The sequence below is a fragment of the Rhipicephalus sanguineus genome, chromosome 5, assembly GCF_013339695.2.
Source record: "Rhipicephalus sanguineus isolate Rsan-2018 chromosome 5, BIME_Rsan_1.4, whole genome shotgun sequence".
NCBI classification, from domain to species: Eukaryota; Metazoa; Arthropoda; class Arachnida; order Ixodida; family Ixodidae; genus Rhipicephalus; species Rhipicephalus sanguineus.
In genome coordinates, this window is record NC_051180.1 from 6,618,058 (window position 1) to 6,644,184 (window position 26,127).

General features: G+C 51.3%; 1 protein-coding gene across 1 annotated transcript in view; it reads left to right on the forward strand.

Annotated features, from left to right (window-relative positions):
• The window catches only part of LOC119393149 (ATP-dependent zinc metalloprotease YME1L), a 232,881-nt gene that overhangs the window by 22,963 nt on the left and 183,791 nt on the right, over positions 1-26,127 (forward strand). The window contains 1 exon segment of the mRNA XM_049416127.1: positions 3,065-3,160. Within this exon segment, the coding sequence (XP_049272084.1) occupies positions 3,065-3,160 (96 nt within the window).

The following is a 26,127-nucleotide window of genomic DNA, read 5'->3' on the forward strand; positions in this document are numbered from 1 at the left end:
CAAAAACACATATGTGTCTCAGAACCGGTGTTTGAGGCTCCCAGCACATGTATTTCGATATCTGTATTTAGGAATACTTTTCTGTGTATCTCTGCCCAGACCTGAGTAAAACTAAAATATAGGAAGACAGGAGGGTAGATAAAAAGATATGTGTGATATACTAGTTGATATTCGGGCGACCGCTTGCGTCGAATACAGTGTTTCGTAGTCCTGCAGAAACTCGGCTTTAAGATGAACCCACCATCAGCCCTTGAACGAATTATTTTTGCACATAAAGCTATAGAGAACGATAAGGTAGGGCACCATTGCACGAAATAACGCCAGGAATATAAGGACTGCATTCTGCAGGCCATTCTTTGTATATTGTTTGATTTTTTGTTGCCTACACGTTCCCGCTGCTCGCACGTAGACGGATACATAATGCAAATGCCTTCGCGCGCTTAGATTTTGGGTCAGGTGGTCAAGATTATTCAGGAGCCCTCCACGTACGGTGCTTCGCATAGCCAGAGTATTGCTTTGAGACGGTAAAACTCTGTGAATCAGTCAGTCTAGACGCTAGAAACTTGAAAAAAGACGACAATTACGCGCTCACTAGTGCGCCAGGAAACCAAGACCAGCGTGCGCTCAATGTAAACGAAGCCGCCGCATCGTCTGCTATGGGGGTAAGTGCTGGCGGCACTTTCGGTCCCTATCCGCAAGCTTTCAGGACCGCGCGCCGCCGTAGGGGGAGCGCCGATGAGCAGGTCGTAAGTATTTAGAGGAGGTCGTGGCTGTGACATGGGCACTTTCCATTGTGCCCGGTCTAAGATGCAGTTGGTCACAATGTAAGGCAGTCAATTGCACTGCCATGTTGAATGAAATCAACCCTACTAGAAACTGGGTAGTTGTACCCATGTAGCAGCGACAGTTCTTGGTCATGATTGAATATATCAGAGCCCTGCTTGATAGACCAACAAAGTGGCTATGCCACACCGATGTCAGACAGGCAATTTCATTCGAGCCCGACTCCGATCATATCTCTTTATCAAGATAGAGAATTACCGCTGTTACACTGTACAGCAGTCACTGATACGATAATGGAGACGGCAGCCTATAATCGCTACCAAGACATTCAATCACGATTTAATGTCATCGGATCAATGAAAATCGCGATGCAAACTGTCCAGGTAGCAGCACCTGATGCAGATAAAGCTGGGATCTGGATCAGCCTCGACCATAATCACTGTCTGTGTGATAGGCTTGATAACAGTAAATTGGTGATGAGCCATGAATTCGAATATATTGTGCACGTTAGAGAAAACCAGATGGTCAAAATTTCCAGAGCCCTACACTAATTATGAACGAACTGTATTACGATTATACAGGGTAATTGCACATGGGAAAACTGTAATTTACACTTGACAGAGGGTGCAACAAACAGGCCCTCACTCTTCTACACCTTGCTTGGTGTTAGAGCCCAGGGCACTGCGAGGATGTGCGCAGTACCGAGCCTCACCATCCTACCACAGCGTGGTTACAGCCCAGACTGCCTCTCTGTGCTCCGTAGTGTGGTGTTAACAATCGAAAAACAAAAGGGGGGTGGGGAAGGAGAGAACAGTATGGCCCAGCATGGATGGCGCTGAGCCCCACCTCGCTGCTTACGCCGGTCTCCAACTGCCCCCGCCCTCTGCCCGTGGCTCGTATTGCAACACGCATCCGCCGGCTCGTGGCTCTCGCACTGCTGCACGCACCGGCAGATTCTCAAGTGCACTGTTATTTAGTAGGGTGGCGTGGGGTCCAGCCGATTGTGCGATTTGTGTAGTATGGGGGAAGGGAGGTCTCAATTACCGGAGACGAGTTTTGGGCCTCCCGCCGTTCTTGGTCCCAAGACAATGACGCGCTGCGGAATAACCCATACCCGGCCCTCATAATCATATTGTGGTTTTGGGACGTAAAACTCTAACAATTATTATCCTGTGCTTATCACAGGTGAAGGTTGCGGTTTGGGGTACGCTTTCCTGTGCAGTGTCATCAGATCTGGCAGAATCTCCAGTCGTCACTTGTATACACGCACGATTGGCTCAAACAAGTATGGGTGGACAATGAACTCATTGCGACAGCAGCGGGAAATTTGCGGTGCCGCCTGAGGCACATGTAGGGTGTTTTTGCCAAAATAGTTATTTGCGCTATGCAAATTTTAGATGCAACTTTCTAGCTTTGTAATGTGACACCAAAACTCCATGATATGACACTTCATATGATATTAGGTTTAGGAATTTTAAGTTTGTAAGCTTCCCGTTTTCGATGCACATTCACAATTAATTTCTAGCATCTGCGATGCACATAAAAAACGGAAGCAAGGCCACTTGTGAGCTGGCGATCTTTGAAACCACAAGGCCACCTGTTCAAACTCCTTTTGACATAAACAGGTGGCTGGAGGCATTGTGCGTGCACAGTTGCTATTTATTGGTTCCTCAGGCATGCATTTCAATGGGGTCAATCGTAGTAGTGGGCGGTCTATAGAAAGTGGTGGGCAGTGAACTGGAGAAGTGGGCGGGGAAGCAGAGTGGTGGGTGAAATTTCCACCGCCACCCGCCGTGAGGAGAACCCTGATATATATACTGCCATGTGCCGATGTTGCCTCATGATACGGCCCATGCTACGCAACACTGATGGAATGTTTTACCCAAAAAGGGGGGGGGGGGATGTAAATTGTGAGGCATACATAAATAATTCTTTTTTTTAATGCGCAGAGAAGAGTGAAAGTAAGGCATTTGACTGTTTATGCAAGGATGCTTCGGTGCACTACATATAACCTTCTCATACCAGCAGTGGGAGCCAGAATGCTGAATGCGGCTGTGCCAGTCTAGTGTAGTGGGGTGATATGTCCACCAGGATTGGGCAGTCAAATGCAGTGCATGTCGCTGGAGTCCTTTCAACCCTGCTTGTGAAGTCATAATCAGTGCAGCATACTAGTGACAATGGCAGCTGGGCATACAGTGCCGCTAGTGTCAGTACAATCGCAGTAAACAGGCGATTCTTGAGTCATGAGATTTTGTTACGCCTGCCACTCTTCTCTTTTCAGGGTTCACCAGGGAGCAGCTCAAGAGGAGTGTGCTGCCTTGTCTTTTTTTAGGGACTTCTTCGTATAGATTTGCATCACCGCTGGTAACAAGGCCATGTAAGTACTCTCTACATTGAAGGGCTACATTTACGGCGATATTACTTTGTTTGTCCATCGCTCTGACAGCTCGTTCCATTGCCCCTGCCTTCTGGATGCAGAAAACTAGATGCTGAAGTTTCTGAGGCACAGATTGTGTCATTGTTAAAGGGAGACTAAAGGCAAATAACAATTTATGTCAGAGTGAAAGGTCAATGTATGATATTGCCTAAAACATCAATATTATCAACAGCAGTGCTCCACTAATAGAAAAATTAAGGTAAATGTAGGATATGGTGTGCGCCACGAGTGGGAGATTTTGGAAATGATCCCGATGACGTCAAGAGTCCCGAGTACAATTAACCACTAGTAATCAAACTAGTTGCGATAAAAAAAAGAATGTTCCATGCATCGCAAAACGTAATATAAAGTGCTGCTTGTTAGTTTCTATTTGATTCATAGAAAAAAGAACCTTTTGGCATTACCATGGGGTACGGCATGAGTGGCTCTAAAGTTCTGTTTTCGCCGAGCTGTGCTTCGCTCATGCGGTCGTGTCGTCACGTCTCTGTGGCAGTTTCGGTATCACGTTGTGGGGATCCGAGGCGCGCCCGAAGCCACTGCGCGGGCATTTCGAATCCTTTCCCTCTCCCGTTCTCCCGCGACGGCAAGTGGCGCCATTTTGCGCTACGCGCCGACACTCGTGGTGGCGCTGCGCGCGGTCGGAGAGCCGCGAAATTCGGCGACTGACGCGCGGGCAGGCCGGGACGAACTCTCTCTCTCCTCGGACGCCGCTGGGTAAGCACGTATTTCTTTCCGGTCCAACGTCCCCTTTGGGAATCGCTGGACTGTAGCCTGCCTGGGTGCCTCGGCATCCTTGCAGGCGTGTTTACCTCAGTGTTAGCTCCGGTTCGTACGCTAAGCCAAAGAGCGGCGCCTAGTGCTCGTGCGCGGTCGTACCACGCCGAGTCGCACTTGCCGGAGGCCCACGCGTACGGAGATTGCCCTAACTCCCACGACCAGGCCCAGTGGTCATCGCGAGAGTGCGCAGCATAGCCGCGAGGGACCTTTTCCCGAGCGGCGTGTCAAAGCTCGCCATTGCGAGCTGCGACGTGCTCCGCGGAACCCCTTGGTGTATCGTCCGCGTCGGGAAGCCCTTTTGCTTCCCCGCGCCCCGGGAGCGGACGTGTACTGTGTGTTTGGGGTGCCGCCGAGAGGCAAATAAAGTGTTTGTGTGTTGTATTTGATCGAACACTGTGTTTATGCCGCGCGGCGCTCAACGCCTTTGCTAGCTGAGCGCGTGCGGAGCGGTGCGCTAAACGTAAGCAGGCGACGGTAGACGCGGCCCTGTGGCTCGCTAAGCCTGAACCCGCGGTAGTCTTCGGCTCCGGTGAGCTCGAGGCCACCACACTGGCGCCCAACGCGGTATCAAAAGCTCATTAAGCCTTTGATTAGACTTAGTCGAGTCAGCACGCCTTTGCGTATCAGGCTCGCCGTGTTACCCGCGTTATGTCTGCTAGGCGTGAGTTTTGTCCGCTGTCGTTTTTAGCAGATACCGCTTTGCTCGAGAACAGGGCCAGTGCCCCCTTCGGGCAGAATCCAGCACCCTCCCCTGTCACAACCCCCAGTGGGGATGACGCGAGGCGCTATGTACCAGCTCCCAGTGGAGATGTAGCGTGTTGTGGGAACGGGGCCATTGCCCAACCCGAACAGTGCACACGAGCAAAATGGACCGCTACTGCTCCCTTTGGAATGCACGGCAGTTCCATGTCACATCGCTCCCAATCGGCTCCCAACGGAGCTTACGGAGCGCAGGTCGGAAACGCGGCCTCAGCCGTCACCGACTTTTGCCCGCTGGTTGCTATGCAAGCAAGCAGCCAAGCTCACTTCGAGCGCGCGTCTGTACCGCTAGCCGCAAGCGGCTTAGCCATTTTAAAGTCACTGGAACGGGAAAAGTAACGCGACCGTCGTGCGCGCCGCCATACCTGGTCCAGCGCCGCCGAAGCTGCGGCGGTGCGGTGTTGATTTCACGTGGAGTAACGCATGTTTTACGCATTGCGTGCGCTTTTGCAGCCCCGAATGAAGCATACCGTTGTTCTCTGACTGATTAGGAAAGAAATAGCGGCAATTTTCACTTGCCTACATGCGCACGCACGCGTACTAACGCGATAAAGAAATGCGAACTGCGCGGCATTTACGCGCTCGGCTGTCTGCATTTATTAAATGCGAAGCATTTCTTAGCGAATTTCTGTGGCTATGTACGTATCTATCTATCTATCTATCTATCTATCTATCTATCTATCTATCTATCTATCTATCTATCTATCTATCTATCTATCTATCTATCTATCCGCCCCCGACTTTGTGCTGTCCTGGCCGCTTCGTTAATGGGAAGTACACCAAATTTGGTATGACATAACATGACTGTATGACAAATTTAAATTAAGGTGATAACATGAAAATAATTACATGCATGCCATAGCTTGATACACAACAAAATTGCTTCGATAGCTTGATACACAACAAAATTGGTATGGCGTGACAAGAGTGTATGACGAACATAAGTGACTGGTTATAACGTGCAAATCATGACAGACATGCCATGTAAAACGTGATTTACATGACAAGGTTCCGGGGCGCTCGCGGTCGTTTAATGAAATGCATATATGCCAAAATTTTCATGACCAGCTATTTCTGTATGACTAACGTTAGTGATAGGTGGTAACATGAAAATCATGACTTCCATGTCATGTACGGCATGACTTACTTGCCACGCTCATGCTGCGATGGCGGGTGGTTCGTTAGCTTGAAATGAGGTGACTTTAGGTGACTGTATGACGAACACGAATGACAAGTGCTAACGTGAAAATCATGACGGTATTTATGTTGGTCATACAGTCGCGTCACGCAATACCGATTTTGGTGCATATCAAACAAGCGAACCGGCCGCGAGAGCATCATGGGCATGGCATGTAAATCATGCCATACATGACATGTGTGCCATTCTTTTCATGTTACCACATGTTATTAACGTTCGCATTACAGTCACGTCACGGCTTGCGTGCCGTCACGTCACGCAATACCGATTTTGGTGCATATCAAGCAAGCGAACCGGCCACAAGAGCATCATGAGCATGGCATATGTAGATCCTGCCTTACATGACATGCGTGCCATTCTTTTCATGTTACCACCTGTTATTAACGTTCGCATTACGGTCACGTCACGGAATACCGATTTTGGTGCATATCAAACAAGGGAACCGGCCGCGAGAGCATCATGAGCATGGCATGTAAATCATGCTTTACATGACATGCGTACCATATATTTTCATGTTACCGCACAGTATATATGTTGGTCATACAGTCACGTCACGCAATACCGATTTTGGTGCATATCAAACAAGCGAACCGGCCGCGAGTGCATCATGAGCATGTCATGTAAATCATGCCTTACATGATATGCGTAGCATTATTTTCATGTTACCGCACGGTATTTATGTTCGTCATACAGTCACGTCACGCAATACCGATTTCGGGGCATATCAAGCAAGCGAACCGGCCGCGAGAGCATCAGCCATTATTTTCATGCTACCATCTATTATTTGTGTTCGTCATACAGTCACGTCAGGCAGTACCAATCTGTAGCAGTCAGTTTTCATAGCGCGCTGATCATTATATGTGAGCCCAAAGGCGTCAATTTTACGCCAAACATAATAAAATGTTATTGTGCATGAACCTCCTGCGACAACCACGCGAAACAAGCTGCACTAGTGCAGGGTAGGCGCCAACATTCCCCGAAACATTCGCGAATTCTCAATGAAGCGCTTACCTCACAATGCGGGTATCAGTCGTGGGAACAAATTTTTCCCGCCTAATTCTGTGCAGCCACACAGCCCGTCGTTTGACATCCTTTTTCCCGCTGGGAATGGCAAAGAGGGCGTTACCCGAGCATTCTTCGATGCCTCGATAGGCTTTCGATGAAGTCTCAAAACGATACGGGATGTCGTAATGTTCCTGTACGCTTTCCTGAGCCTATAAAAACAATCGCCCTCCAAAGCGCCGTGCGTCTGCGGCCGGGAGACACTAGCGAGGCGAGCGAGCTGGCCCAATTATGTGGCGAAGCCGCTGAAAGGGCGCGGCGGCGAAGAGAAAAGGAACGCGGTACTTTTCCCGTTACAGTGACTTTAAGCCATTTCACGAGAGGCTGCCCCAAGCGGCGGCTGTGAACAACGACAGGCGCTCCCCGAGAGTGGCGCGACGCTGGCCGGTATCCCTTTTGAAGCCGCGCCCCTTATCGAGCTCGGAGACAGTTCCCCATCGCTCGACCGCGCCGCTAACGCACCGACAGCTTCCTTTGAAGCGGGTGCACAGACGCTGCTGCAAAATGCCGCTCAAATGATCCAAGCGCTCTCGGGAGCTGTACAAACGCTTTCGGCCGTTCCGAAACGCGCTCACCCCGCTGTTATATTGCCTGTGCCAACTTACAGCGGATACGGTGATCTGCGCAGCGCCCGAGATTACCTTGACTCTCTGTCACGTTATCAGAGAGCATTGGGTTTGGATGATCAGGAGGTGCTCGGACGCGTCGTCCCGGCTGCACTGACTGACACGGCGGCGAGGTGGTATCGGCTTTCAGGCCACCGAGCAGCAACCCTCGATGAGTTCCGCGCGGCCTTCCTGCGCGAATTCTTACCCGCTGACTACGAGAGTAGGATGCGGCGCGAGCTCGAGCTCCGCACGCAAGCTCCTGATGAGTCGCTTCAGGAGTACGTACGCGCGATGGAAGACCTTTTCTCTATCGCTGAGCCCAGAGCTTCGAACGAGGAACGCGTCGAACGGGTGATTAGGCAGGCGCATCCGACCTTTTCGGCGTACCTGCGCGGCAGCCGCTTCCGAGATTTCGAGGAATTGGCCGCCGAGGCGAAGCGCATTCAAGGCGACATTCTCGCCGCGCGCGCCTATCGCCCGCCACCGCCAGCCAGCGTGGCCCTTGAACCGCGCTGCGCGTGGGGAGGGGCCGTGCCCTCTTCCCAACGGCAACAGCCCGCCGGAGCTGCCTTTGCGGCTCCCGCTAGAAGCGGGCACAGTTGGGAGCTGAGCGATCGCGCTCTAGATCCCTACGCGTACGCGAGGCGCGCAGCAGCCTGTGCTGCACCGCAACTCGACGCGCGCGAGCAGGGACGCAATCCGCCCCAACGCTACAGTGTACTAGAAGGGGAAGTGTGTCGTGCGGCGCCGGAAAGAGGGTCCTTCTTGCGATGACCGCTCCGCGCGCCACCAGAGGGCGCTACTGGCCACAGGAGCGCTACGCTCGCCGCGGTGATACCTCTGCGAGTGGTTTGCGTGGCTGTTTTTTGTATCGTTCAGAGTTGTCGCCGCGCAAGTGCGGCTGTTTATGCGATTAATAACCACTGCAACGCCACCTCATCAGGAAATCTAGCCCTTCCACACAGGCGGCAGCAGTTTTCTCGCTAAAACGAGCGTGTACAAAAAGCACCCGATTACAATTTTTTCTTGCCAGTCGAGCCTGTCTTTTTTTTTTTTTTTAATTCAGGAATACTATCAAGTAGTGACATACCTTCAAGTGGTATTGGATGAATTTTAACGCATTAACTCATAGAGCTTAAACATCTCTATTTAATGCATATGACTGTGTTCGGTAATGCATGTTTTATATCTTTTATATTGCTTTGCATGCTAAACAGTTGGGAAGCTTCATGCGGATGCATCTGCGTGTTGCTTCTACTTTTGCGACTGGTCGCGCGCAAGGAAAGACACCGACAGACAAACATAATTCTGAACTTTATTTCTAATTCAAAAATTTTTTCAGCCCAGCTGTTCCTTTCGATTAAACCAAAATATCTTCACGAGACACAAACTTATCGAAAGAATAATATCGTGGTTTCCCACGTAGAAACCCAGAAATTATCAGTTACTACTAACCCCACCTGTCAAGAAAGCAGCTCAATTACATCGCCTCAGCTTCAGGTGTTTCGCCTGTTGTCTCTTAGAGCTGCGCTCCTTGTTCAATGACTTAGCATAGAATCGAAAACGAAGAAGTACATAAAATTTCGCTATACTTAGTGTCAGCTCTTTGTGATGTGTGTCACACCCTGGCTTTGGCAGGTCAACACTTTGGAGGAACATGGCAAAGTCTTGCATGCTTTCTGCGTTCATTTTCTTTGAACTGAAGAAAACGGTAAACGACTCTTCTAAAGCGCTCACAAGACCGGAAAGCCCAGAAGATGAGTATAGCAGACCGCCATAATCACAATGTGTAATGAAGTCATTATTGGTATTTGAATGGCCCTGCTCTTTGCTCACTGTCAAGAGCCCATTACATGTACTACAAGCAGTTTTTCTGGCAACTTTCCTAGCAACATAGCCTGCAACATAATGTATTAGGCGGCTTGAGCTGTGGTGAGTGACACACCTGCTATGATCTTCAGGTGGAAGAAAATCCAAAACAGCTTCAACGTCATCGAGCTTCCCATCATAGTCAAGTGCATTTATGGGGTTTGGCTTATCCTGGCTTGACCTGGTATTGCAGTGGCCAACTAGTGAATTGATCACTTCAGGACTGCAGTTTCCTCCCATGAAACACAAAACCTCTTTAAAACCTCTTTAAAACGTTTAAAACCTCTATAAACCTCTATAAAACGTTTTATAGAGGTTTCGTGTTTCGTGGGCTGTTTTTGGTGGCTGTGCTACACCGTAAAAGGCCAGTGCATTCACAGTGACCAAAAATTGGGTAGGTGTCGGGTGATCGTTGCAGCCGTTGCATTGTCGCACCATCCCAAACAAGTTTTCCAACTTGTCCTGACTCAGCCTACAGGTTAGAAGATAACGGAAACTGCACTGTGAGCTAAGGTACTCTGCAATATCCAGAGTTGAGCGAATGGTAACCCGTAGGCCGTCATTTTTTTTTCATTCCCGTAGACAAGCGCAGACACCACCGCCACTTCTTCACTCAACTACAGCACAATGCGGCGAGAAGTACGGGCGACGAAGCACTGGTCCCGCGTAAACAGCACAAACTGGCAATGCAACACGTGCTAACACACACGCTCCTCTGGCTCGCAGCGCCCCTAGCGTCCCCAAGCTGTACCAAAGCTGCTTCATCGCTGCGAGGGCCCCCTCACCTCCATTGTAACGCGCCGCGCACGGCACACTTCCCCTTCTAGTACACTGTACCAACGCATCGATGAGGGTGACACTCGTCATAACAGATCCTTTGATCAACAGGCGAACCGACCCCTGCCGCTAGAGGCTGCTCCTCCTCGGGAGAGGGGCCGCGACGGCGCATCTTCCCTTTCCCGGGACGGAATGCGCTGCTTCCGCTGCCGCGAGCGAGGGCACATAGCGAGGGAGTGTCCCGTATCTAGGCAGGGAAACGGGGGCGCGGGTCGTTCGTGAAGGCACGAGCGGCCGAACCCTTGCTTCTCCCCTCCGCGTACCGGGCAAGCAGTCTTGCTGGTGCGCACGCGCCGTTTATTTCGGTCATTATTGCCGGCCGCGAATTTTCGGCGTTGCTAGACACGGGCGCGAGCGCTTCGTTGTTTGGCGAACAGGTTTTGTCCCACTTGCGGAAGCACTCGGTGCGCTTGCGGGACAGCCGAACGACATTCACCCTCGCGAAAGGCGTGGCCCAGTCGGCTGGCGCCGCAAGGTTGACTGTCACATGGGGAGATCGAAGGAGACGCACGCGTTTCGTTCATCTTCCAGGGCTCAGTGTTCCTGTGATTCTCGGTCGGGACTTTCTCCTAAAAACCGGTGTCGTTGTGGACATTGCGAATGGAGGCTATCGCGACGGACCTTTTTCCCAGCTGAAGCCGTTCATCAGCCCGCCGGCGTATACAACTGCCTGTGCAGTAGAGGCGTCGGAACCGTGTCGCGTGCAAAGTTTGGGGGCAGGCCCCTGCGCTATGCGCTCGTCGGCTCAAAATCCCCATCGGGATCGAGCAGCACGACACGCAGAGGCTCCGCATCCTTTGACCGCCTGTGCGACTCATTTGGATGATACACAGAAGGCTCGTTTGTCGGCCCTGTTACGCGAGTACGACGAGCTCTTCACCGATCAGCCGGGCTGTACTGAGTTGGTGAGCCACGCGATCGAAACTGGCGACGCGCTTCCTTTGAAGTGTAACCCCAGGCCCGTCAGCCTGGCCAAAAGGCAGGTTATTGACGGCTTGCTGGACGATATGCTTTCAGCTGGCATTGTTCGCCGTTCGTCCAGCGCCTGGGCGTCTCCAATTGTGTTGGTGCCTAAGAAAGACGGCAGTCATCGCCTGTGCGTAGACTACCGCCGTCTGAACGGAGTGACTCGTAAGGATGCCTATCCGCTCCCCACGATTAGCTCCATCGTAGGAAACCTCGGCACTGCGCGGTACTTCACCACGTTAGATGCCTCCAAAGGTTACCTACAGGTCCGGATGGATGAGCGTGACCGGTGCAAGACCGCGTTCACCTCCCACAGAGGGTTGTTTGAGTTCACTCGTATGCCCTTTGGTCTTTGTAATGCTCCTGCGACTTTTCAGAGACTCATGGACCGCGTCCTCGGGGAAGCAAAGTGGTCATACTGCATGTGCTACCTCGACGACATCGTGATTTATTCACGAACCTTCGAAGAGCACTTGGCCCATGTTGCCGATGTGCTTGGGAGGGTGAGGGCTGCCGGGATGACGTTAAATCCCGCGAAAGCCCAATTAGCGCAGACTCGAGTTCAGCTACTTGGGTTTACGCTGGGCGAAGGCTCCATTGAGCCAGACCGGGAGAAACTTCGAGCAATCCTCGATTTCCCCATGCCCAAGGACGTACGCGGCCTGCGCCGCTTTCTTGGAATGGCCAACTTTTACCGGTCGTTCATTCCGTCCTGTGCCCGAGTGCAGGCGCCCTTGACCAAGCTCTTGGGTAAGTCTGCGGTGTGGCGATGGGGACCTGAGCAGCAAGAGGCGTTTTGCCATCTGTCTAGCGCCATTGCGGAGACAGCGCAGCTCAAGCTCCCCGACCTGACCAGACCGTTTGTTGTCCAGACTGACGCGAGTGATCTGGGATTAGGAGCAGTTCTCCTACAGGAATACGATGGCGTGTTGCAGCCGCTGGCCTTTGCCAGCCGCTCGCTGATACCCGCGGAGAAGAATTATTCCGTGACTGAGAAGGAGTGTCTCGCCATCGTGTTTGCACTGCGTAAGTTTGACGTCTACCTGGATGGGACGAAGTTCGTGGTGCAAACAGATCACAGCGCGCTAAGCTGGCTGATGCGGCTCCGTGAGCCTGCGGGCAGGCTGGCGCGCTGGGCTCTCCTAATACAGCATTATGACTTTTCAGTGCAGTATCGGAAGGGGAGCACTAACGTGGTAGCTGACGCGCTATCCCGTGCCCCAGTGTCTACCGGGAACCTGGATTCTGGTGCGACAACCGCTAGCGGTGCCTTTGCGCAAGCAAGCGTTGGGGGCGAAACGGCGGCCGAGCCGCCGAGCGGAGAGAAGGGTGAGTGCGCCGACGAGCAAACCCTTTCCGCGAGCCAGGCAAGCAGCGCGCCGCGAAGCGGGCGAGAGGGTGAGCAACACGAAAGTGAACCCATGACGCCGACGCAAGCGGCAGCGTTGGCTGCCGTCCTGAGTAAAAACGATACCAGGCTCCCCTTTGGGAGAATGGGAATCGCTTTCAGCAGGCAAGAGCTACTGAAGGCCCAGCAAGGTGATCCGTTTTGTCGCGAGTTGAGCGACGGTCTCAGGGAGACGGAGCGCTGTGACGCTGCTGGTAGTGCGGCGGGCGCAGGGGGACGGGAACCGGCGTGTGTCGCTGGGTCCCCCGCGGATACATACTTGCTGGACCATGACGGGCTCCTGCTGAAATACATAGCCACCGATGAGGAGTCTGTGGACCCCTTTAAGGTGGTTATGCCCAAAAGTCTGAGAGCCGCACTGTTGCGATCCTCTCACGACGAACCCATGGCCGGTCACCTGAGTGGCTCCAAAGTTTTTGCAAAACTGAGCAAGACTGTGACCTGGCTTGGCATGAAGCGTGACATTTTCCGCTATTGCCGTTCCTGCCATGTCTGTCAAGCGGTGAAATCAAGGGGTGGCAAGCCGCCTGGCCTGATGAAACCGATTGTCAGTGAGCGTCCGTGGCAAGTAGCCACCTGCGATCTAATGGGGCCGTTCCCCAGAAGCAAGCAGGGGTTCATACATCTGATGGTAGTCGTGGATCATTTTTCGAAGTGGGTAGAGTTGTTCCCTCTTCGGAAGGTGACAGCGCGAGCGGTGCTCGAGAAGCTACAGGAAGTGTTTTGCCGGTTCGGCTTTCCGGAAAGGCTCATCACTGACAACGCTTCGTATTTCACCGCTCGGGTGTTTGGTGATACGTGCCGTTCCCTAGGAATTAATCACTGCACCACTTCGCCCTACCATCCCCAGTCCAATTTGACGGAGCGAACCAATCGTACGCTCAAACCGATGTTGGCGGCCTTTGCTGAAAGTCAAAAGGACTGGGCAGACCATTTGAGTGAGCTTGCGTTCGCAATCCGAACCTCCGAGAGTCGCTCTACTGGTTTCTCTCCTGCTTTCCTCAACTTCGGAAGGGAGTTGGCAAATCCGGTGACCAGTGTCATGCAATGCCAGCTCGGAGACGAGGAAGCACCAGCAGACTGTTCTGCTTACGCATCAAAGCTTCGGGACAGGCTTTGTCGAGCTCTCAGTAGAGCAAGGCAGAGTTTGGCATCGGCCAGGGCGGCGCAGAAGGCCCAGTATGACCGGAAACATCGCCACCTTTCATTTAAGGTAGGTGATCTTGTCCTGAAGCGCAACCACGCTCTTAGTGACGCGAGCAAGGGGTTCTCAGCCTCGCTCGCTCCTAAGTGGCTTGGTCCGTACCGAGTGGAGAAAGCTTGGACTCCGCTCGCGTACTTGCTGAAAGATCCCCATTCGGGAAAACTCAGCCGTGCCCACATCGCAGACCCGAAAGCCTTTGCGTCGAGGTCTGACGAGCTCCCGCCAGCGCCCAGTGGCACTGCGCGCAAGCGACGGGGCACACCCGGGACGGCGGACCGCATTCGGACCACGCACCGGTATAATCTGAGGAAGCGGTCACCTTAGTGATTTCGCGCCGGACGGCGGACTTATTTCCGCAACCGAAGGCCCTCACCTTACTGTCTAACCTCAGTAGGCTAGCTTCTTTACAGCCAGTGCTCGCAAAGAAGTCGGCCCCCGCCCAGTTTGCTGCTATTTTGGTTTGTTTGAGTGTTCATGTTTATACTTGATGTGTTTTTTTTTCGTATTTTCCGCGTATGGAGTGTCATTTTGTTTTGTTTGCTTTTCGCTGTGTTTTTCTTTCGCCTGTGGAGGGGGCGTGAATACTGGTGCTTACGCGGGGGGAGAGCGACGAAGGACGCTTCGCGCCTTCCATCGCGTGGCGCGTTGGGAGAGGCCCGACCTCGGAGGTGTGTGTGCGTGTGTGTACGTGCGTGGTGCATCTGTGCGTGCCCTGGAAGTGTGCGGCGTGGTGACGACACCATAGGAAACCACCTTCACCCTATCGCCGTGGACCCCGGGAGGTGTTCGGGAACTTGCTGACGTCAGGCGGACCGCCCGGCTGTGTCCTTGTCGCGGCCGTCGCCGAGAAGCCTTGCTGCCGTTTGCCTCACGGCTGCTGCGCGAGGCTAGCTGACATGGCAGCTGCGCCGGGCTCTCTGCCGACGCCGGGACGCCTTGCAGCCAATTTGGTTTGGCGTCAGGATTACAGCAGACCTCGCTGTCCCAGCGAGGTCTTTGGTCATCCAGCCTGGAATCCGGGACCTCCGAACCACCCCCGAAGCGGCGTTCGTCGGACTCGCGGGTCTGTAGTCGACAAGAGCGTCGAGCCGAAGGTGAGCCCGTTCCGGGCATGCGGACCTCAAACAGGCCTCTTGCCTCGCACTCTGGCCAACAACATTACGCGCCGCCTCCCCTTCGCGCCGTGGACGCTCTCCCGTGTGAGCATCACGAACACTCGTCTTAATTTCTTTTACCCCCTTCCGTAGCACCATATTGTATAGTATAGTGTATTTCAAGTGTATTGTGTTATTATTTTTTTTTCCTTTTTTATTTGTAGAGTAATTAGCAGCAGTTGTGGGCCTGGGCTGAGGTTAGCTGTTGCTCATTGCATAACGCCTTTGCATGCATGGGCGACGACCGGCTGCCTTTGCAGACCGGTATAGGGTGATTTAAGGAGAGGAGGATGTGGGGATCCGAGGCGCGCCCGAAGCCACTGCGCGGGCATTTCGAATCCTTTCCCTCTCCCGTTCTCCCGCGACGGCAAGTGGCGCCATTTTGCGTTACGCGCCGACACTCGTGGTGGCGCTGCGCGCGGTCGGAGAGCCGCGAAATTCGGCGACTGACGCGCGGGCAGGCCGGGACGAACTCTCTCTCTCCTCGGACGCCGCTGGGTAAGCACGTATTTCTTTCCGGTCCAACGTCCCCTTTGGGAATCGCTGGACTGTAGCCTGCCTGGGTGCCTCGGCATCCTTGCAGGCGTGTTTACCTCAGTGTTAGCTCCGGTTCGTACGCTAAGCCAAAGAGCGGTGCCTAGTGCTCGTGCGCGGTCGTACCACGCCGAGTCGCACTTGCCGGAGGCCCACGCGTACGGAGATTGCCCTAACTCCCGCGACCAGGCCCAGTGGTCATCGCGAGAGTGCGCAGCATAGCCGCGAGGGACCTTTTCCCGAGCGGCGTGTCAAAGCTCGCCATTGCGAGCTGCGACGTGCTCCGCGGAACCCCTTGGTGTATCGTCCGCGTCGGGAAGCCCTTTTGCTTCCCCGCGCCCCGGGAGCGGACGTGTACTGTGTGTTTGGGGTGCCGCCGAGAGGCAAATAAAGTGTTTGTGTGTTGTATTTGATCGAACACTGTGTTTATGCCGCGCGGCGCTCAACGCCTTTGCTAGCTGAGCGCGTGCGGAGCGGTGCGCTAAACGTAAGCAGGCGACGGTAGACGCGGCCCTGTGGCTCGCTAAGCCTGAACCCGCGGTAGTCTTCGGCTCCGGTGAGCTCGAGGCCACCACAACGTACCGCTGTGTGTGCTTGGCTCTCGCTATTTTGGCACTGTTGATACTCTACTTCTGCTGCTGGCCAAGCTAAGCTCCGTTACAGTGAACTACACAGTTTCAGAGTGGCCCGTGGATGCGTCTTGGTGAGGTTGATGGCCGCTGTTGCGCAAAAAACTAACGTCAGTGGCTGGGCAGTAAAGGTGGGCAACGTTGGGCGCGGCAACTGCTACGTCAGAAGGTCCGTTCAGGCAACTGACTTGAAGTGCGCTAATGCTGTGTGGACCTCTAAACCATGATTTTCTTTCAAAATAAGCATTTCCTTGGCAAGAAACAAGCACTACGAGGTTTCTGGAACGCTATTTCAACAATCAACGTTGACTTAATATTTGCCTTTAGTGTCTCTTTAAAGGAGACATCTCTTCATATTCCTCCGGAAAATGTCAATGAACTGCTTGTGGACAGCTTTCGTATTCTTGCACCTATAGACACTAAAGTCCCTATACCTTCGGAAAAGTACAGCTTTCTCTTGATCTACGCCGCTTCCTCCTCTCCACGCCTCTGATAGGGCGACTGCGGTCACGTGGTAGCGCGCACCCTCTTTCTCGGTAATTTGTCTCCTTCGCCTCTCGGCACCATGTTGAACGCTCCGACGTGCCATGCGCTGTGTGTTCGCCCCATGTGAAGTGCACGAAGTTTGAAGCGTACGTGTGCGTCTCGTTCGTATTGTCGCGATGCCGGGTTGCTGTGCGTTTGGCTGCCATAACCGTGACACCCATGGGAAAAAGTTTTTTTGCATTCCGTGCGGAAAAGAAAATGCAGGTCGTCGCAAAATCTGGCTCCACAGAATCGGTCGAGCAAACTTCGAGCCGAGATCGGCGCGGCTTTGTGAGGTGAGTGCTCGTGCGTTTTTACTCTTGACAGGCGTCTTGCTTTGCCGCGTGAGATATGTGGTGTATTACTTATTCAATGTCACGCGAAATTTCGTGTTATTTGTCATGCACCAAGGCAGTCACTTTCTCGAGCAAGTGACTGTCTTGAACACCAGATGGTCGACATTTTCGGAGGCCTCCACTACGGTGTGCCTCCTGATCATATCACGGTTTTGGCACGTAAAACCCCACATATTAATAACTCTGAAAGAACGAATGTCGTGCACTAGAACACTAGGTTGTGTTCCACATATTCTACTAACCTTTCACTGTGATGTGCGGATGGAAGGGCGAAGACGGAGCGAGCGTCGGAATGAAAGTGCGATAGCAAAAAAAAAAAAGAACCTAGCGCGCAGGATTTATCGAAAGCAGTGCATTCGCGTGCAGCTCCTCCATCATATTGTCTAATTTGGCGAACCACTTCTGGGTGACAGTCAGAACTTTTTGCAAATTTGGAACATGAGCGGGGCTTTAGTTCAGCGGACCGCGGCTTATCGGCCGGCGTGTCATCATGAATTATCGCGTCACAGATTTAGCGCATAAGTTTCAACACGCTGCGGTAGTTGCAGCAGATGCCTGTTTGACGCGCAGTAGATCAAAGCAATAAATTTAAAATTTCAATTAAAGTGCAGCCATGCGCTTATTTTAATAAACGTTCATTCATGTTTAGAACGTTCTCCGACGCTTATGGTGTTTTGCTGCTGTGATAAGATTTCCACCTAACTTGAGTAAAGTGCGTTGGGGGGCTAGTTGGTATGACATAGAATGGTAAAAAACTGCGCGGTTGACGGAACACAAGAAGAAGTAGTACACAGGACGAGCGCAGACTAACAACTGAATTTATTGAAGCATAAATCTTCCACTTCACAAAACCACGATATGATTATGAGGAACACCATAGTGTAGGGCTCCGGAAATGAAATTTTGACCATCTGGTGTTGTTTAACGTGCACTGACATCGCACAGTATGCGGGCCTCTAGCATTTCACTTCTATCAAATTGCGACCGCCGCGGCCGGGACCGAACACGCGACCTTCGGGTCAGCAGGCGAGCGCCGAAACCGCTACATCACCGCGGCGGGCAGGCCGAGGAGAAGTAACATATGTGAAATGTCATGAAATTTTGATCGAGCACCTTCATGGGAATTGCAGGCATTGCTGCAGTTATATATGATAGAGATAGTTTATACGCACGGGAACTATTCCTTCCCAAACGGCGTGGCTTGACATCACAGCTGCCATGTAAATATTTCTTGCCGATGCAATAAATACACGGGGAAACGCTGCGCTCCGAAAAGAACCATAAACGACATGTAATTTGCTACAAATTGTACATTGCTTGCAGCAGCTCTCCTGGCGCGCTGTAAGGGAATTAGATGGTGCGCACACCTACACCAACTGAGAAAATGAACGCAGAAATAATAGAGTCATTACACACATCCGTATGCGAGACATGGCACGCGACCACGGCTGGACTAGAAAAGCTGTGGCTGAAGTGGCAGCGCCAGCGCGCAACCGGCCTGAAAGCTTCACGCGTCCGCGTGGCGCGTTCGAGGGGGCGCCGCCGTCGCGCGCGAGAGCGCGCAGGAGAGGAGGCGGCGGAGGGGAGAGCAGATGGCGGTACTTTTACGAAGTATAGGGGCTTTAATAGACACTGGTGCTGCCATATATAAGGCAGGGGGTGACCTTGGCTGAATGAAATCTATTTTTCACAAATTTCTCATTGGAATTCAGTCTTCATATTCAGGGAAATACGAGTTGAAGGACAAAAAATAATCTTACGGAGTAAAATGTCAAGAGTGACAACTTTAGCAAAAACTGTGATTTTACGAGTAGCATCTGCCCTTAAGTGCCAGATGTATTTGTGGTAAGAACTGAAACTTGGCTGAGTTTATAAGCATGCATGAATGCACTGAAGATGAAGGCACAAGAAAGTAGAACGGACAGTGCATTCACTCACTTTAATGTTTATTCTCAAATCCAGCCGACTTTTATCATTCACCAAGAAAAAGCAACAAACACCAAGGTGCCCGTGTGCTCAAATATGCAATCTAACAAACATAAAATTTTATCGCTTATCCGCATTGATAAGCAACAAAAACTGAAACAAAATTCAGCACATGAATACAGCACGTGTCAGCCAGCCATGCCGATCGTGCATTTCAAAGGTGCTACCATAATTTAAGCGTAGAATGGCCCACCTAGGAATTCCACTTCACTGGTTAGTAAGCCTACCAAAGGTTGACTGACCCATGGAGAACCATATCTATGAGTGTAGTAGGCCTCAACAATCTCCCTGGTTAGTCAGCTTGTCATGGTGCTAGAAGAAGAACTAAAGGGCCTTTCAGTTCAGCAGGGTGTCTACCGACCGGGAAAACCGGGAATTCTCAGGGATTTTGGATAGTCTGGAAATACTCAGGAAAAACTTAGGGAAATTGTGCTCCCATCAGGGAAAATCCACAGTAACTTCATTGAAAGGCAACGAAAGTCGCGGTAACGCTGGCTCGAGATTTTGTGAACGCATTTTTCAAATCGAACGGCCGCTGCGGCTGCAGGGAAGGGGCGCACCTCGATGCTCTCCTCGCCTTCGGAGCGGTGGAGTGGAAGAGAATGTGGCTAATGCGTGGCATGCGGGAACCGCGAACCACGACACATTGTATCGCGCAATGTTGTCAGGGTGTTCTGTGACTATGCGGTGTAGTTCTGTATTCTTTGTCGTGCGTGCTGTGCGTTAGCGACCGATATGGTGTTTTTGTTATCACCGCGTGTCAAGTAACAAGGCATGATTAGTTGTACTAGTAGATGTAACGAGCTTGAGTTATCTTGCAAGCGATTGCGATCGTTCAGGAAGTGAATGTCGTCGACAAGGCTGGTATCTTGCAAGCCATCCCGATCGGTGAGAAAAAAAGACGACGACGCTTGTTGGCGGTTATTGAGAGCTCTCTCGCTCTGATCCCGAGCTTCAAAGATGCTATTTAGCAGGAGCGTAGCCAAGAAGGGGGGGGGTTGGGGGGGTTGGGGGGTTCAAACCCCCCCCCCCCCCCCGAAATTTTTGAATTTTGCTTGATACAAACACATGCACGAACATACATAATGTATGGTTGAACCCCCCCCCGAAAAGAATTTCTGGCTACACCCCTGCTATTTAGGACTCCGTGAAGAATAGAATAAATTTCCAGGCGAGAGTGAGCGTAACTAACAGGCCCATTTACAGCAAGTGAAAGCTTTTTTTTTTCTTTTTTTTTCTCTTTTTTTTTTCCGGTGAGGGCACTGCTGAAACAAGTTTTAGGCAGTCAACCGATATTTTTGGGGGCTGCAGCTCTCAATTACCAGCCACACCACTGCTTATGTGGATGTTTTGCTACAAAGCTGAATTACAAAACTTTTCAGAGCCAAGGTATAGTGCCGACTGAAATTCGCGACACCGGCACGGGTCCCACTTGCTCGATTCGGCACGCGATGTCGGAAAACAGAAACGTGGCCACCATAATCACATGTGCCGTAATTCAGGCTGTTGCCGTGCTTTCATGCGATCTTAGCCTGCAGCTATATTGCTTTTTTTTTTGTGATAGGAATTATATAGACACTTCAGGCGCATTTTTTGAATTCGCCATGATCTTCCTTATCAAGTCCAAATCGCGATTACCTCACCCCGCGCATCGTATACTCTTTGTGCGAGTGAAAGTGCGCAAACGCTGCCGACGAACGGGGCTTGAGCGGAGATGAAACGAGCCGACCGCCTCCTTCGCGCAGTGGGTACATGGAGGAGCTGGAGGGTTGTTCGTGTGAGTCGACAGGAAGTGCGTACTTTGTACCAGCGGGCGTGGTCGCGTGGGCCGCGGTATCTTTAGAGGGATCAGCAGACGGCTGACACCTTTGTAGGTGTTGTGCTCTAATTGCAAAACTTCCGTTGAAGCATAGCAGTGGCGGAACCAGAAGGGGGGGGGGGCGGTGGCGGCGATCGCCCCCCCCCCCCCCAAAAGCATGTGCCAGCCCCCGCCCTTCAGTGCCTGCCGTCCACCTCCTTTGTCAGGTTGCTTTGCCTACCACTGCCCAACAAGGGTAAAAAGAATCTTGTCCCTGCTCTCTACCTCTCTCATCGCTCTACCCTTTCCTGCTTCTCTCTGCATATTTGCAATGAAGGCTTCTTAGGCACCGCCATAATCCCCTCTGGGCTGTTGTAAATATGCGTGACCCACCAAAATGCACTGCTGAGGCGGTGGCTTCAGCCTTTGTACTCCCCCCGCCCCAAAGTAGACACCTGGAACCACCCCTGAGCCATAGATAGGTCACTTCTCTTACTACAGCGGCTGCGTTTCCTGAAGGAGTGAGCTGCTAGCCTATATTCGTATAAAATTCCTATTTGTTGCTATCGGATTCACTAGTTCGCTCTCATGGCGAAACTGTTACTCTTTTTTTCTAACGTGCGACGGTTTTCGATGTTGCACGTACGTGGAAAGCAAATGGTTTGGCTGGGCAACATGATAGCAAAGGCGTCGCGCTGATCTGGGAAACGCGCGAGGATTTGACAAGCCCCAGCAGCAGAATAAGCGCAATTCCAGAGTGCATTAAACCTGCATTTGTTTTGTCTTTACACGTAACACTCTGGCAAGGCATGTAATTGTGATTGCTCCACCTCAGACTCAACAAAATTAATTTTTTTCACGCAAGAAAAAAAACTTTTTCATGGTGTTGTATTAGTCGAGCATTCTTGTAGCATTTTCAGTTTAATATCAATCCTTCGGTAACTATTGATGTAGTCGGGGGTCTGCCCATAGGACCGGGGAGCAGCCAGGCCTCTGGGAGAAGTAGAGCTCAGGAGCTGATAACAGGAATGTTTATTTACGTAGCATGTAGAAGCCTCGTGGTGGCTTCTAGTAGCCTGTCGTAGCATGCTTGGAGCGTCCAGACGCTCGCGTTATAAAGCCTGGACCTTCCCATGATTCCCTGTTGGAGAAAACAATCAAGTCCATGACAGTCCAATCAACACGTCGTCTTAATCTCCGCCCACTAAACGAAAAATAAGCACCGCCTCCTTCGCACTCCAGGAAAGAGAGAAGCGGCGCGCCTGGACGACGGACGGTGCCTGGGAGGCGAACAAAAGACACTATACACACAAAGAAGGGATCCCGGTGGTGCACATTTCTGGAAACAGGCTGCGTTGTCAGGTGTGCTGTCACGTGCAGTGGTTTCTTGCCTCGATAGCGCTGTCGGCGCAGTGGACGGCCATCTCCTAGTCCGGTCACAAAGCCACAAAGGAACCATACACACTGTTGTATCCATGACGTCACGCCAGCCGAAGCCGCCGTTATCACCACTGCTTCTTCCCCTTCCCTTCCCCTTAACCCCTCTCGCACAACGCTACATTAAACCGCGCTATCGCAATAAAGTTTTTGTCTTGGCCCAGCCACGGCCCCGGTGTGTTCTTATAAATGGCGACGAAGATGGGATGAAAGCGGGGCGTCAACTCCGTCCGTCATGGCCGCCGCACCCACGGGAGGATACGCCAGCCCGCCGCAGTTCGACGAGACGAGCGACAAGTGGCCCGCGTACCAGGTTCGGCTGGAAGCCTTCTTGAGGGTAATGGCATCACGGAAGACAACAAGAAGCGGGCCCTGCTGGTGACTGCACTGTCCACCCACACCGTCGACGTACTGAGCGGACGTTGTGCTCCGGATAAGGTGAATGAACTGTCGTACCCACAAGTGATAGCCTTGCTTAAGCAGCACTTCTCGCCGCAACCGAACGAGATAGCACAGTCTTATAAGTTCTTCACCCGCAATCAGCTGCCCGGCGAACCGGTCAAGGATTTTATCGTGGCGATTCGACAGATAGCGGACACCTGCAATTTTGGTGCTTCGTTGGACAGAATGCTAAGAGATCGCATCGTGTGTGGTCTGCACAACGTCGGAGTGCGTCGGCAGCTACTCGCGAAACCACAGCTGACGAGGAGCGAAGCAGTGGTGATAACGGCGGCTTCGGCTGGCGTGACGTCACGGATACAACACACAATGAACGGATCACTGCGACGCACATTCCTGAAAACTGGCCGTGATGTCAGGTGTGTTGACAGTTGCGAGTCTTTCCTTGCCTCGATGCGTCGCCGGTGCAGGTGACGGCCAGCTGCCGGTCGGGTCACCGAAAGTCGCAGACACTGCATAATGTGGGAAAGGTGCCCGATGAGGAATCTCTGGCGCTCGGCTAATTGTTCGATGCATCTCGCAGAAGCGGGAACAAAGCAGTGCACAAGCGACTGCCTCTTCTGAGCAGCCTCGACTGCAAATAGTTCACCTTCAGACCATAAAACCGTCAAAGTCAGCGAAGCGTGTCCTAGGTGATTGAAGAGGGAACTGCCAGCCTTGAAGGGTTCAGGACACAAGTGCAGTGTCCTCGCCGCATCTGGTGCGTTTCGGGGAACGTTGAGGTCGAAGAAAGCAGGGCTGAGGCCGCCATACCATTCCGACGATCCAGCGGCACCAAGCCGTGAAGTTCGATCATAACACTATGCCTTGCATGAAAGGTCGAATTTCAGTAAAACGAAATTTCGATATAACGAAGTAAATTACCACTTTTACCAACTTCGCTATATTGAGGTTTAACCGTTCTCTGTACTATTCAAATGGGGTTAATTTATTTTTATTTTTTTACGTGCGTACTGCAGAGTGACATCGTCGAGTGACATGGTGTCTACCCATCTTGACATAAAACAAAGTTCTATTTCACTCAGGGAATTTTAGCAAAAACACTCAGGGAAAACCTGGAAAACTCAGGGAATTTAGAAATGGTCAACTCGGTAGACACCCTGTTCAGGTTTGCTCCCACATTGGTGGAAATGTAAGCCTGATATTCAGGCAGGGACAAGTTTCCCTGGGTAACTCTGTCCACGTAGGAATATGGTAGAAAACATTGCAAACACACAGGAGCAAAGGGCATACTGGGTTTGATGCAACACGAGGCTTTCTTCTGCAACCCCTTATTGCGTAGGCACTGATGCAGAGCTGAGCATACGGTGCTAGGGTTATTCTTGGCATTGAAAATGACGTCTGCTTTGTAATGGGGGGGCACTTCTTTGAATCTGACCATGGATACTGCACAGTATTAGCGACATTTCTTCCTCTCCTCCACCCTGTCCTTCGGCTCACCATGTGATAGTTTTGCACAGCCAAGCTATATTTCTGTATACTTGTACGAAACATTACCGTGAAATCCCGAGCAAGCCCCCTCAGTGAAAGATAATCGGACAAGATTTGGAGGGGGGCGCTTGCTCGGTTATGGTCCAAAATTCAGGATGGCGGCGGAAGAGCTTCTAATGGCGAATTCCATAGGTCAGCAAACTCACTCATGAGTCAGCCTCAGATCGGGCCGTGAGTCTGAGTTTGAATGAGTTCAGGTGAGTAATATTTTCGTGATTCTGAGATTCTGAGTCCGAGTGAGTCCGGTTGAGAAAATGTTCGCGAGTCTGAGTCCGAGTGAGCCCTAAGCGCGAATTATATTTTTTGAGTGAGTCTGAGTGAGCTCCACATTTTATTGCCGACCTATGGTCTTATCTACTCATCTTCAGCATTGCTATCAGTCTTATAAATATCTGCTTACATTTATACTCAAATCTATTCACACATACCTCAACGCACAAGCGTTCATGCGCCACCTCAATATTTATTGATCAGATGCGTGAGTTAGAGGGGGGGGGGGGGGGCGTGACCGCCCCCCCGCAAACTCTTTCACTGGAAGTTCTTGATAAAAATATCTCGTGTGAGTCGCATAGTTCATAAAAATGTCATTACTAGATTGAAACCACAGATAAATCGTATTTGAAGGTACAAGATCAAAAAGCATATCATAGAGCACCGATTACGTGAGACGTTGACTCTAAAGGGCATTGACACCACGATCGAAAAAGCTAATTTTGCGTCAGCAGACTCATGAGTCGACTTGGTCAGGCTCACTCAGACTCGGATCAAGCCGTGAGCCAGAGTCTGAGCGAGTCCGGCTGAGTAATATGTTGGTGAGAGAAAAAGTTTAGTGAGTCCGAGTGAGTCCAGATGAGGAGAATTTTGGTGAGTCTGAGTCCGAGTGAACCCTCAGAGCAAAATACAGTAGACTCCCGTTAAGACGAACTCGAAGGGACCGTGGTCATCTGTTCGTCTTATCAGGAGTTCAGCGTTTCAGAAGTGCCTTCAAAAAGAGACATGCTAACATGCCAAGTGCATCCAAATATGTTACTTGAAAAGACTGAATGGAGTAGACTTACAATGGGGGCAAAAAGACAAGAAAAAGCATTTATTTGGCTCATCTAGATAAAAACTATGTCTTCAAGCAGAGTATTTACACGAATCTTACGAGCACCCGATTTTGCGGGTTCAAAAATAAAAATTAATGCTCATGAAGATATTTGCTACCACATTTTAATGATAATACTGTAACACGCTGCTATTTTGACGATTAGAAAAAAAATTAAGAGACAAGCGCAATTTTCCTTCAATGAATGTGAAATTTATTGTCCTGACAGTTCCTTGTCTTCTGTGAGCCTGTTTTGCTGGCTCTAAGATCACTTGTGGATACGCCTTGGTCGCGTGGTTGCCTTGACAAAGTCATTATACACTGAGTTGCTCAAGAAAGTCTGCAAGTTTTTTTTCGAGGTCCGGATATTTTCCCGTTTTTGGCCCGTAGTAACTTTTCCTGATTGACGTGCAGCTGAAGATATCCCATTGCGCTACACACGGTCACAAGCCTCGCGCACACGAAAAAAACACGACGCAGCTATATTCACTGTGCAAAATAGCCTTCCTTTGTCGTGCGCTTCCACAATCAAAATTGCTCATCACAATTTCCACTTCATTGGGAACAGATACAACGCACACAGGTCCTACGCGAACCAACGCGAATTGACCAAAAAATACATGTGCTCTGCCGCCATTGTGTGATGGCGATGACAATGCACTTGACCTCTCTGATGTACGGGAGTGCGCCGCAATCGTGGTTTCGGTTTCGTACCCGATTGTGATGCACAAACTATTTTTGTTCCTGTTGTCGCTTTCTTTTT